This window comes from Physella acuta, unplaced genomic scaffold, assembly GCF_028476545.2.
Source record: "Physella acuta isolate Inbredline_101_S28 unplaced genomic scaffold, ASM2847654v3 ptg000205l, whole genome shotgun sequence".
In the NCBI taxonomy this organism is placed as follows: domain Eukaryota; kingdom Metazoa; phylum Mollusca; class Gastropoda; family Physidae; genus Physella; species Physella acuta.
This window is the reverse complement of record NW_026731724.1, coordinates 183,360-196,923: the sequence shown is the minus strand read 5'-3', so window position 1 is coordinate 196,923 and position 13,564 is coordinate 183,360. Positions and strand designations below refer to the sequence as shown.

At 43.7% G+C, this 13,564-nt stretch overlaps 1 protein-coding gene across 3 annotated transcripts in view; it reads right to left on the bottom strand.

The window, feature by feature from the left end:
* LOC131937260 (polycystin-1-like protein 1) overlaps positions 1 to 13,564 on the bottom strand; it is a 94,467-nt gene that overhangs the window by 64,279 nt on the left and 16,624 nt on the right. For all 3 annotated transcript variants that reach the window (XM_059294546.1, XM_059294548.1, XM_059294547.1), the window contains exons 13-14: positions 11,963 to 12,084; positions 3,912 to 4,050 (exon numbers count right to left, since the gene is read on the bottom strand). In XM_059294546.1, the coding sequence (XP_059150529.1) occupies positions 3,912 to 4,050; positions 11,963 to 12,084 (261 nt within the window). The remainder of the gene's footprint in view (positions 1 to 3,911; positions 4,051 to 11,962; positions 12,085 to 13,564) is intronic.

The following is a 13,564-nucleotide window of genomic DNA, read 5'->3' as shown; positions in this document are numbered from 1 at the left end:
AAAGAAAAGATATTCATGGAAACAGAATAAAGTGATTTTACATAGAGCTGGATCAATAAAATAGCTTTACATCTTGAAGTATAGCGAAGAGAAAAAACAATATGTGAAAAATTAATAATAGCTGGGAAAAAATAAACCGAATATTGACTCCTGAGTACAAAGATCTATTTTTGAAACAGTCTACCGTGTTTACATATGGGCCTATACTGGTTTTTCAACAGTACGTGTGGCATAGAGCGTCACATTTCCATAAGCTCTGCTGTGCTGTAACGAATTTCTCTCGACCACTCAACGACTAGGCCCTCCCGCCCAATGTTTGAACTTCTCATATTTGCTGTGACAGCAAACTTGAGCCACGTAGCTATTTCAACTCCCCCCCCCCCCCCTCTGTCTCTCTACACGTGTAGAATAAAACTGAGGCGTTATCTGGAGAGAAACACATCTTTACACGGGGACACTTGGATGGTTTGTCACAAGTGGTGGGAGACATGTTAGTCATGTGAACCAACTTCCAATGTAATCCCAACTTTTCATTCAACTTGAGAGACATGTTAGTCATGTGAACCAACTTCCAATGTAATCCCAACTTTTCATTCAACTTGAGAGACATGTTAGTTATGTGAACCAACTCCCAATTTAATCCCAACTTTTCATTCAACTTGAGAGACATGTTAGTCATGTGAACCAACTTCCAATGTAATCCCAACTTTTCATTCAACTTGAACTGAGCCACCATAGCACTGAAAAACAAGTTCATTGTTGTGTATATCTCTCCATTACATTAATTGTGTATATCTCTCCACTACGTTCATTGTTGTGTATATCTCTCCATTACGTTCATTGTCGTGTATATCTCTCCATTACATTAATTGTTGTGTATATCTCTCCATTACGTTAATTGTTGTGTATATCTCTCCATTACGTTAATTGTCGTGTATATCTCTCCATTACGTTAATTGCCGTGTATATCTCTCCATTACCTTCATTGTCGTGTATATCTCTCCATTAATAACGCCTTCTTGTCTCCACACTAAAACTGAGTTTTAAGACGCCGCCCAAGGGTGTTCACAGCATTAGGGTCGTGTCGGTGCGTCTTGATGACAACATCTAACAACATCTATTATCTGAGTTCTAACGCGTGAACGTAGGCCTACGTTTTGAACGCTATGTTTTCATCCTTTCGTTTTGTTTCATGGTAACCAAACCAGCACTAAATTGGACTTGATGTGTGCAACAGAATCTCTAATTCTTTCTATTTCTGCAATTGAAGTAGTGGCTAAACACTTAAAACCTCACACAATGAGAGAAAACGTAGCATTAAATTGTCATGAGCGGCAGCCAGATCAAATGTACCAAACCGCCAAGTATACTAAGGCAATGTTGACCAGGGACAGTATCGCGGCGGCGAGTAGCGGCTATCAGCGGCTGTTACAGCACAGGGCTGTTATACGGGCTGTTGTCAACCTTATCAGTCCAGTTATAAATCTTGGAGCACAACTTTGTGGCGGACTTTCATGTCTGGACTATAAACACTTGTTTGCATTCCAGTAACATTAAAGCCTGGTTCATACATGGACACACTGACCCGAGGCTTGGCCAGCAGATAACACTTTATGACATGTGGGCTGTCTAGCAGGTCTGCTTCGTCACAACACGGCACATGCAATGATATGTGTCTCAAGTCTAGCAAGTCTGCTTTGTCACAATACGGCACATGCAATGATATGTGTCTCAAGTCTAGCAAGTCTGCTTCGTCACAATACAGCACATGCAATGATATGTGTCTCAAGTCTAGCAAGTCTGCTTCGTCACAATACTGCACATGCAATGATATGTGTCTCAAGTCTAGCAAGTCTGCTTCGTCACAATACAGCACATGCAATGATATGTGTCTCAAGTCTAGCAAGTCTGCTTCGTCACAATACTGCACATGCAATATGTGTCTCAAGTCTAGCAAGTCTGCTTCGTCACAATACTGCACATGCAATATGTGTCTCAAGTCTAGCAAGTCTGCCTTGTCACAATACGGCACATGCAATGATATGTGTCTCAAGTCTAGCAGGTCTGCTTCGTCACAATATTGCACATGCAATATGTGTCTCAAGTCTAGCAACTCTACTTCGTCACAATACGGCACATGTGGTTGTCTGCGAAGTGTCATATGCAGGGTAGTGGTGGGGGTTAGAGAGTATCTGCACAAGTGACTCGACAAACTAACTCATGTCACCAATCACCCAGATGTCTAACCTGACATGTCCCCCATCACCCAGATGTCTAACCTGACTGATGTCACACATCACCCAGATGTCTAACTTGACTGATGTCACACATCACCCAGATGTCTAACCTGACATGTCCCCCATCACCCAGATGTCTAACCTGACTGATGTCCCCCATCACCAAGATGTCTAACCTGACTGATGTCACACATCACCAAGATGTCTAACCTGACTGATGTCACCCACCATCCAGATGTCTAACCTGACTGATGTCCCCCATCACCAAGATGTCTAACCTGACTGATGTCACACATCACCAAGATGTCTAACCTGACTGATGTCACACATCACCAAGATGTCTAACCTGACTGATGTCACACATCACCAAGATGTCTAACCTGACATGTCCCCCATCACCCAGATGTCTAACCTGACTGATGTCCCCCATCACCTAGATGTCTAACCTGACATGTCCCCCATCACCTAGATGTGTAACCTGACTGATGTCCCCCATCACCAAGATGTCTAACCTGACATGTCCCCCATCACCCAGATGTCTAACCTGACTGATGTCCCCCATCCACAGATGTCTAACCTGACATGTCCCCCATCACCAAGATGTCTAACCTGACTGATGTCACACATCACCAAGGTCTAACTTGACTGATGTCACACATCACCCGGATGTCTAACTTGACTGATGTCCCCCATCACCAAGATGTCTAACCTGACTGATGTCACACATCACCAAGGTCTAACTTGACTGATGTCACACATCACCCGGATGTCTAACTTGACTGATGTCCCCCATCACCAAGATGTCTAACCTGACTGATGTCACCCATCCACAGATGTCTAACCTGACTGATGTCACACATCACCCATATGTCTAACCTGACTGATGTCCCCATCATCTAGATGTCTAACTTGACTGATGTCACACATCACCAAGGTCTAACCTGACTGATGTCACCCATCACCAAGATGTCTAACCTGACTGATGTCACCCATCCACAGATGTCTAACTTGACATGTCCCCCATCACCCATATGTCTAACCTGACTGATGTCCCCCATCCACAGATGTCTAACTTGACATGTCCCCCATCACCCATATGTCTAACCTGACTGATGTCACACATCACCCAGATGTCTAACCTGACTGATGTCCCCCATCCACAGATGTCTAACTTGACATGTCCCCCATCACCCATATGTCTAACCTGACTGATGTCACACATCACCCAGATGTCTAACCTGACTGATGTCACCCATCCACAGATGTCTAACCTGACTGATGTCACCCATCACCCAGATGTCTAACCTGACTGATGTCACCCATCACCAAGATGTCTAACTTGACTGATGTCACCCATCACCAAGATGTCTAACTTGACTGATGTCACCCATCCACAGATGTCTAACCTGACTGATGTCACCCATCCACAGATGTCTAACCTGACTGATGTCACCCATCACCAAGATGTCTAACCTGACTGATGTCACACATCACACAGATGTCTAACCTGACTGATGTCACACATCACCCATATGTCTAACCTGACTGATGTCCCCCATCACCCAGATGTCTAACCTGACTGATGTCACACATCACCCAGATGTCTAACCTAACTCATGTCACCCAACTATCACTGAGATGTTAAATCTAAGAGATGAGAAAAGTGAAACTAACCTGGATAACTTGAGGGTGTCAGGCCCACAGGTGGTTTGACAACAATGTTGTGTCTGGGACCTTGATAAACAATGCCCAGCTGACCATCCTGACTGGATCCATTTAAAGAATAGCTCACCTCGTAGAGTAGAGGCAAGTGCTGAAATGTAGGAATACAAATAGATGCAGCTAGAAGAAGCATTTGCAGAAATACAATCAGGAAAACACATGCAGCAATGATTACATTTGGTAATCAATAAAACAATCATTAAATATGTATAAGATGTAAATTGCTTTCTAAAGTATAGAGTTAGTGAAATGTATAATCATTGTTGAATTACTTAAATTAAAATCTAATATTCAACAAGAAGTAAAATTTATATTTTCTAATACAGGGAACATGTTTTACATTTAAAAACCAAAGAAGAAATGCACTTTTTATTTTAAACTAAGCAAGTAAACCTTTTAATTTAAAACATTTATTGAGAATCCTGTTATCGGAAGGTATGACGATTATTCATGTATTCTTTTTTTTTAGCAAGACGTAGTTCCTCCTAGCACTCGACATACAAAAGCATACAATAGGAAATAGTGTGAAGACGAACGAGACGACTTTACGATTCCCTGCCATTGTTGCCTATGGCGCCCTTTAATGAACTGACTCCTTCCCCAGCCACAAGAGAAACTAGCACTAGCACAATGCAACGAGGGCCGACAAAACGCCCCGCGCTTGAAAAGAAATCATTTGCGACTGTTGACTGCAACCGTTTTATGAATGAAAGATTTATGGTCAGGAAGTGTACGGCGTGGTGTGTATCGCCGAGGTTAGACTAATTTAAAAAAAAAATACTTGCACCCCTCGTGTCCCTCCCTACCATGGCGCGATTAATCCATGGCGTGAAATTAAACTTTTATTTTCTCTGTTTGATGTTGGAATGTGTGCAGTGTCGTATTTCCGTTGATAAACATCTCAGGTTACAAAATCAATAGTGTCGTATTCATTAATTCATGCCTATATCGATTTCACAAAAAGGGGAAAAGGTATTTTGTGATTGCCTTGCAAACATATCAAAATACATTGCCAAATTTTTGTCACAGAACACAGCTGGTAATACAATTGTTCCTGTATGCTAGGCAATATATCAATATATCGAAGTGACGCTAATCAGCTGTGTGGTCAGCCGTTCACAATTTGACCAATTCTGATAAGTTGTTTCGTGAAAGCCCTACAATACTTAACTTCTGTTGTGGCAGAAAAGGGAAGAAAAAGATGGTATATTCTTTTATTTTATTCTTGTCACTAGTTGTAAGGTAACGTAACTAATAATCACTCGTGTGTAGTAGAATCGATAGATCAATGAAATCTTACACCCCCACATCCAAGGGTGGTCACTCGTGTGTAGTAGAATCGATAGATCGGTGAAATCTTACACCCCCCCCCCCACACACACGAATCCAAGTGTGGTCACTCGTGTGTAGTAGAATCGATAGATCGGTGAAATCTTACACCCCCACATTCAAGTGTGGTCACTCGTGTGTAGTAGAATCGATAGATCGGTGAAATCTTACACCCCCACATCCAAGTGTGGTCACTCGTGTGTAGTAGAATCGATAGATCGATGAAATCTTACACCCCCCCCCCCCACACACACACACATCCAAGTGTGGTCACTCGTGTGTAGTAGAATCGATAGATCGGTGAAATCTTACACCCCCACATTCAAGTGTGGTCACTCGTGTGTAGTAGAATCGATAGATCGGTGAAATCTTACACCCCCACATCCAAGTGTGGTCACTCGTGTGTAGTAGAATCGATAGATCGGTGAAATCTTACACCCCCACATCCTGGTCACTCGTGTGTAGTAGAATCGATAGATCGGTGAAATCTTAAACCCCCACATCCTGGTCACTCGTGTGTAGTAGAATCGATAGATCGGTGAAATCTTACACCCCCACATCCAAGTGTGGTCACTCGTGTGTAGTAGAATCGATAGATCGATGAAATCTTACACCCCCACATCCTGGTCACTCGTGTGTAGTAGAATCGATAGATCGGTGAAATCTTACACCCCCACATCCTGGTCACTCGTGTGTAGTAGAATCAATAGATCGGTGAAATCTTACACCCCCACATCCAAGTGTGGTCACTCGTGTGTAGTAGAATCGATAGATCGGTGAAATCTTACACCCCCACATCCAAGTGTGGTCACTCGTGTGTAGTAGAATCGATAGATCGGTGAAATCTTACACCCCCACATCCAAGTGTGGTCACTCGTATGTAGTAGAATCGATAGATCGGTGAAATCTTACACCCCCACATCCTGGTCACTCGTGTGTAGTAGAATCGATAGATCGGTGAAATCTTACACCCCCACATCCAAGTGTGGTCACTCGTGTGTAGTAGAATCGATAGATCGGTGAAATCTTTCACCCCCACATCCAGGTGTGGTCACTCGTGTGTAGTAGAATCAATAGATCGGTGAAATCTTACACCCCCACATCCTGGTCACTCGTGTGTAGTAGAATCGATAGATCGGTGAAATCTTACACCCCCACATCCTGGTCACTCGTGTGTAGTAGAATCGATAGATCGGTGAAATCTTACACCCCCACATCCAAGTGTGGTCACTCGTGTGTAGTAGAATCGATAGATCGATGAAATCTTACACCCCCACATCCAAGTGTGGTCACTCGTGTGTAGTAGAATCAATAGATCGGTGAAATCTTACACCCCCACATCCAAGTGTGGTCACTCGTGTGTAGTAGAATCGATAGATCGGTGAAATCTTACACCCCCACATCCAAGTGTGGTCACTCGTGTGTAGTAGAATCGATAGATCGGTGAAATCTTACACCCCCACATCCTGGTCACTCGTGTGTAGTAGAATCGATAGATCGGTGAAATCTTACACCCCCACATCCAAGTGTGGTCACTCGTATGTAGTAGAATCGATAGATCGGTGAAATCTTACACCCCCACATCCAAGTGTGGTCACTCGTGTGTAGTAGAATCGATAGATCGGTGAAATCTTACACCCCCACATCCAAGTGTGGTCACTCGTGTGTAGTAGAATCGATAGATCGGTGAAATCTTACACCCCCACATCCTGGTCACTCGTGTGTAGTAGAATCGATAGATCGGTGAAATCTTACACCCCCACATCCTGGTCACTCGTGTGTAGTAGAATCGATAGATCGGTGAAATCTTACACCCCCACATCCAAGTGTGGTCACTCGTGTGTAGTAGAATCGATAGATCGGTGAAATCTTACACCCCCACATCCTGGTCACTCGTGTGTAGTAGAATCGATAGATCGGTGAAATCTTACACCCCCACATCCTGGTCACTCGTGTGTAGTAGAATCGATAGATCGGTGAAATCTTACACCCCCACATCCAAGTGTGGTCACTTGTGTGTAGTAGAATCGATAGATCGGTGAAATCTTACACCCCCACATCCTGGTCACTCGTGTGTAGTAGAATCGATAGATCGGTGAAATCTTACACCCCCACATCCAAGTGTGGTCACTCGTATGTAGTAGAATCGATAGATCGGTGAAATCTTACACCCCCACATCCTGGTCACTCGTGTGTAGTAGAATCGATAGATCGGTGAAATCTTACACCCCCACATCCAAGTGTGGTCACTCGTGTGTAGTAGAATCGATAGATCGGTGAAATCTTACACCCCCACATCCTGGTCACTCGTGTGTAGTAGAATCGATAGATCGGTGAAATCTTACACCCCCACATCCTGGTCACTCGTGTGTAGTAGAATCGATAGATCGGTGAAATCTTACACCCCCACATCCTGGTCACTCGTGTGTAGTAGAATCGATAGATCGGCGAAATCTTACACCCCCACATCCTGGTCACTCGTGTGTAGTAGAATCGATAGATCGGTGAAATCTTACACCCCCACATCCTGGTCACTCGTGTGTAGTAGAATCGATAGATCGGTGAAATCTTACACCCCCACATCCTGGTCACTCGTGTGTAGTAGAATCGATAGATCGGTGAAATCTTACACCCCCACATCCTGGTCACTCGTGTGTAGTAGAATCGATAGATCGGTGAAATCTTACACCCCCACATCCAAGTGTGGTCACTCGTGTGTAGTAGAATCGATAGATCGGTGAAATCTTACACCCCCACATCCAAGTGTGGTCACTCGTGTGTAGTAGAATCGATAGATCGGTGAAATCTTACACCCCCACATCATGGTGTGGTCACTCGTGTGTAGTAGAATCGATAGATCGATGAAATCTTACACCCCCACATCCTGGTCACTCGTGTGTAGTAGAATCGATAGATCGGTGAAATCTTACACCCCCACATCCTGGTCACTCGTGTGTAGTAGAATCGATAGATCGGTGAAATCTTACACCCCCACATCCTGGTCACTCGTGTGTAGTAGAATCGATAGATCGGTGAAATCTTAAACCCCCACATCCTGGTCACTCGTGTGTAGTAGAATCGATAGATCGGTGAAATCTTACACCCCCACATCCAAGTGTGGTCACTCGTGTGTAGTAGAATCGATAGATCGATGAAATCTTACACCCCCACATCCTGGTCACTCGTGTGTAGTAGAATCGATAGATCGGTGAAATCTTACACCCCCACATCCTGGTCACTCGTGTGTAGTAGAATCAATAGATCGGTGAAATCTTACACCCCCACAGCCTGGTCACTTGTGTGTAGTAGAATCGATAGATCAATGAAATCTTACACCCCCACATCCTGGTCACTCGTGTGTAGTAGAATCGATAGATCGGTGAAATCTTACACCCCCACATCCTGGTCACTCGTGTGTAGTAGAATCGATAGATCGGTGAAATCTTACATCCCCACATCCTGGTCACTCGTGTGTAGTAGAATCAATAGATCGGTGAAATCTTACACCCCCACATCCAAGTGTGGTCACTCGTGTGTAGTAGAATCGATAGATCGGTGAAATCTTACACCCCCACATCCAAGTGTGGTCACTCGTGTGTAGTAGAATCGATAGATCGGTGAAATCTTACACCCCCACATCCAAGTGTGGTCACTCGTATGTAGTAGAATCGATAGATCGGTGAAATCTTACACCCCCACATCCTGGTCACTCGTGTGTAGTAGAATCGATAGATCGGTGAAATCTTACACCCCCACATCCAAGTGTGGTCACTCGTGTGTAGTAGAATCGATAGATCGGTGAAATCTTTCACCCCCACATCCAGGTGTGGTCACTCGTGTGTAGTAGAATCAATAGATCGGTGAAATCTTACACCCCCACATCCTGGTCACTCGTGTGTAGTAGAATCGATAGATCAGTGAAATCTTACACCCCCACATCCTGGTCACTCGTGTGTAGTAGAATCGATAGATCGGTGAAATCTTACACCCCCACATCCAAGTGTGGTCACTCGTGTGTAGTAGAATCGATAGATCGATGAAATCTTACACCCCCACATCCAAGTGTGGTCACTCGTGTGTAGTAGAATCAATAGATCGGTGAAATCTTACACCCCCACATCCAAGTGTGGTCACTCGTGTGTAGTAGAATCGATAGATCGGTGAAATCTTACACCCCCACATCCAAGTGTGGTCACTCGTGTGTAGTAGAATCGATAGATCGGTGAAATCTTACACCCCCACATCCTGGTCACTCGTGTGTAGTAGAATCGATAGATCGGTGAAATCTTACACCCCCACATCCAAGTGTGGTCACTCGTATGTAGTAGAATCGATAGATCGGTGAAATCTTACACCCCCACATCCAAGTGTGGTCACTCGTGTGTAGTAGAATCGATAGATCGGTGAAATCTTACACCCCCACATCCAAGTGTGGTCACTCGTGTGTAGTAGAATCGATAGATCGGTGAAATCTTACACCCCCACATCCTGGTCACTCGTGTGTAGTAGAATCGATAGATCGGTGAAATCTTACACCCCCACATCCTGGTCACTCGTGTGTAGTAGAATCGATAGATCGGTGAAATCTTACACCCCCACATCCAAGTGTGGTCACTCGTGTGTAGTAGAATCGATAGATCGGTGAAATCTTACACCCCCACATCCTGGTCACTCGTGTGTAGTAGAATCGATAGATCGGTGAAATCTTACACCCCCACATCCTGGTCACTCGTGTGTAGTAGAATCGATAGATCGGTGAAATCTTACACCCCCACATCCAAGTGTGGTCACTTGTGTGTAGTAGAATCGATAGATCGGTGAAATCTTACACCCCCACATCCTGGTCACTCGTGTGTAGTAGAATCGATAGATCGGTGAAATCTTACACCCCCACATCCAAGTGTGGTCACTCGTGTGTAGTAGAATCGATAGATCGGTGAAATCTTACACCCCCACATCCTGGTCACTCGTGTGTAGTAGAATCGATAGATCGGTGAAATCTTACACCCCCACATCCTGGTCACTCGTGTGTAGTAGAATCGATAGATCGGTGAAATCTTACACCCCCACATCCTGGTCACTCGTGTGTAGTAGAATCGATAGATCGGTGAAATCTTACACCCCCACATCCTGGTCACTCGTGTGTAGTAGAATCGATAGATCGGTGAAATCTTACACCCCCACATCCTGGTCACTCGTGTGTAGTAGAATCGATAGATCGGTGAAATCTTACACCCCCACATCCAAGTGTGGTCACTCGTGTGTAGTAGAATCGATAGATCGGTGAAATCTTACACCCCCACATCCAAGTGTGGTCACTCGTGTGTAGTAGAATCGATAGATCGGTGAAATCTTACACCCCCACATCATGGTGTGGTCACTCGTGTGTAGTAGAATCGATAGATCGATGAAATCTTACACCCCCACATCCTGGTCACTCGTGTGTAGTAGAATCGATAGATCGGTGAAATCTTACACCCCCACATCCTGGTCACTCGTGTGTAGTAGAATCGATAGATCGGTGAAATCTTACACCCCCACATCCAAGTGTGGTTAGGGTTCTTCAACACTTTGCAAAATGAATGGCGCAAGTTGGAAAAAAAACGATGTTTCTAATAATTGAACTTTGGCAACGCTTTTCCAACAATAGGCGAAATGGCTGGTCGATCGAGTAACTGACCGCTTCAGGCGCTGACCGTTACAATTTCTTCTAATGTATAGAACTAGTGCGCCTGTGCGGGACGGGCCCTCAAGGTTACACCACTACACGCGTCTAGAGAGGGTGAAGGATAGAGAGAGTGAAGGATAGAGAGGGTGAAGGATAGAGAGAGTGAAGGATAGAGAGGGTGAAGGATAGAGAGAGTGAGTGGAGATAAGGGAGAGAGAGAGACGGCTGCATGTGTCACACATGAGCAAATAAACAAGACAATCAAAGGGCAAGCCTAGTGGTTGCCGGTAACATCGACTTGTGGAAATCCCAACAAAGGATGACATCTGCTGGGTACCCACAGTCCGTCAAGTTCCAATGGAATGGGGTGATAGAGGAGTGGGGGGAGGGGGGGGAGTGGAAGAAGAGGGGAGAAATCTAAAGTAAAATATTCGGACAGCTTAAACTATAAAATCCTCTAGTGCCTAGATCGACTAAGAAAACATGATTTGAACTAGTTAAATGCAGACTTGAGCTAGTCAGAGGCGTTTGTGCTTTATATAAGTTTGATGTACAATTGAGTTTGTCCATCGTTTGTGCTTTATATAAGTTTGATGTACAATTGAGTTGGTCCATTGATTACTGGAAATCTTTATCATGGCTAGTAGCATGAGGTAGACAGATGGCAACGGTATCTCTAAGAGATCCATCTAGTAGCTCGTGGCTTGTTGTCTCTAGATAAATGAAGGAAAGAACACATAGTGTCGCCCTAGTGGCTGACCAGCGCCGACATGTAACGATGGTCAAACCTTCAGTGCTAAGTTTAAACGTTCATCAAGGTAAAAATAAAATAACACGTATTGGCTTATTGGCTTAACCGCCACTTACTAAGTTGGCTTGTAAAGACAAACACCCTTTTTTCCCTTTAGATGGAACGTATATTCCTCACAAAGACGCCACAAGAGTAAAACAGAGGCCAGGCTTTAAAAGGTGTCAGGTGACAATGATCAAGAAAACAATAGCCTACCTCGTCTTTCCAGTCGGTGCAAAAAACACTTAAAGCGGCTTTTTGTGACCTAAGGGAACATCTGCCTTTCATTGGGCTTCTATTCACTTCTACGAGTATCATTGCCAATCCGGATGAGCCATCTGAAATAGTGATCAAATCAAATATACAGACAAATACAAAAGATATTGAATTCATCTAGACTTGGAGGTCGGAATGTGTTGATGAAATTCTCATTTTTAAAAGGCACAAAAGAAATAAATTGATTAAAGATAAATTTTCACACCAGACAATAGATAAGTGTCAAGAATAGTTGAACTATCCACAAACATAAAACGTTTCAAGTAAATTGACGTTCTCGGTTTTGATTGGATAAAGGCCTATAGGGTTCAAATCACCTGGGTGAATGGGGGCTGAAGCGCCGCTGTGATTAACTCTTAGTTGAGAGTACCCCCGGGGAGATTTGTCAACTTAATAATTACCTTGTATGATGGGGTCGGTTGTCAAGAAAATACATCTGACTGCTGAGTTGACAAACATAAAACTAGAACAGACCCAGCCCACTGATAGTTTAGGTTCTTACATCCTACACTGTCTAAATAATTACATACACATCTTGCAATATACACGAACTACAGAGAAACATACACATCTTGCAATATACACGAACTACAGAGAAACATACACATCTTGCAATATACACGAACTACAGAGAAACATACACATCTTGCAATATACACGAACTACAGAGAAACATACACATCTTGCAATATACACGAACTACAGAGAAACATACACATCTTGCAATATACACGAACTACAGAGAAACATACACATCTTGCAATATACACGAACTACAGAGAAACATACACATCTTGCAATATACACGAACTACAGAGAAACATACACATCTTGCAATATACACGAACTACAGAGAAATATACACATCTTGCAATATACACGAACTACAGAGAAACATACGCATCTTGCAATATACACGAACTACAGAGAAACATACACATCCTGCAATAAAACCTCGTCATCTCCACCTCCACCCCCGCCCCCACCCCCATGACCAATAAAATATTAGGAGCTTGACGTGAAGCAAAATATTTCAAATTCAATTCAAAACTTGAACAGAGACTCGCAGGTCAACAAGACAAAGTATATACGCTGCTCTATAAGAGTGGCCCACGTAACGCTGCCAACATTTAGAGGGTAGAGAGCAGAGAACCAACCAACATTGAAACAAAAAAAACTATCAAGGGAAAAGCTTATTCCCGATTCAACTTCCAGTCGTAAAATTTCCCTGACTTTAACATGCATAGGGACCTTGGTGCAAACGTGATCCTAATATACATAATTCAATCCTTGTGCAGAACCAGGCCTGAAGTTTTAACTCGTAAACTATTGAAATGCCGCTCTTTCTCACGATTCAACGTCTAGGCATTAGATCATGCTTGCAGCACATGAAATGCTCAATCACTGCTTTGTCACGCCTAGGTGTTGGGAACCCTTTGTGTTGGAGGCCTTGTTCTTTCAATAAAAATTACAGGCTCATTTGCATATCAATGAGGTGAAATCTATTAAGTTTACACGGCAAACCAGAGGGGAAGTTTTACT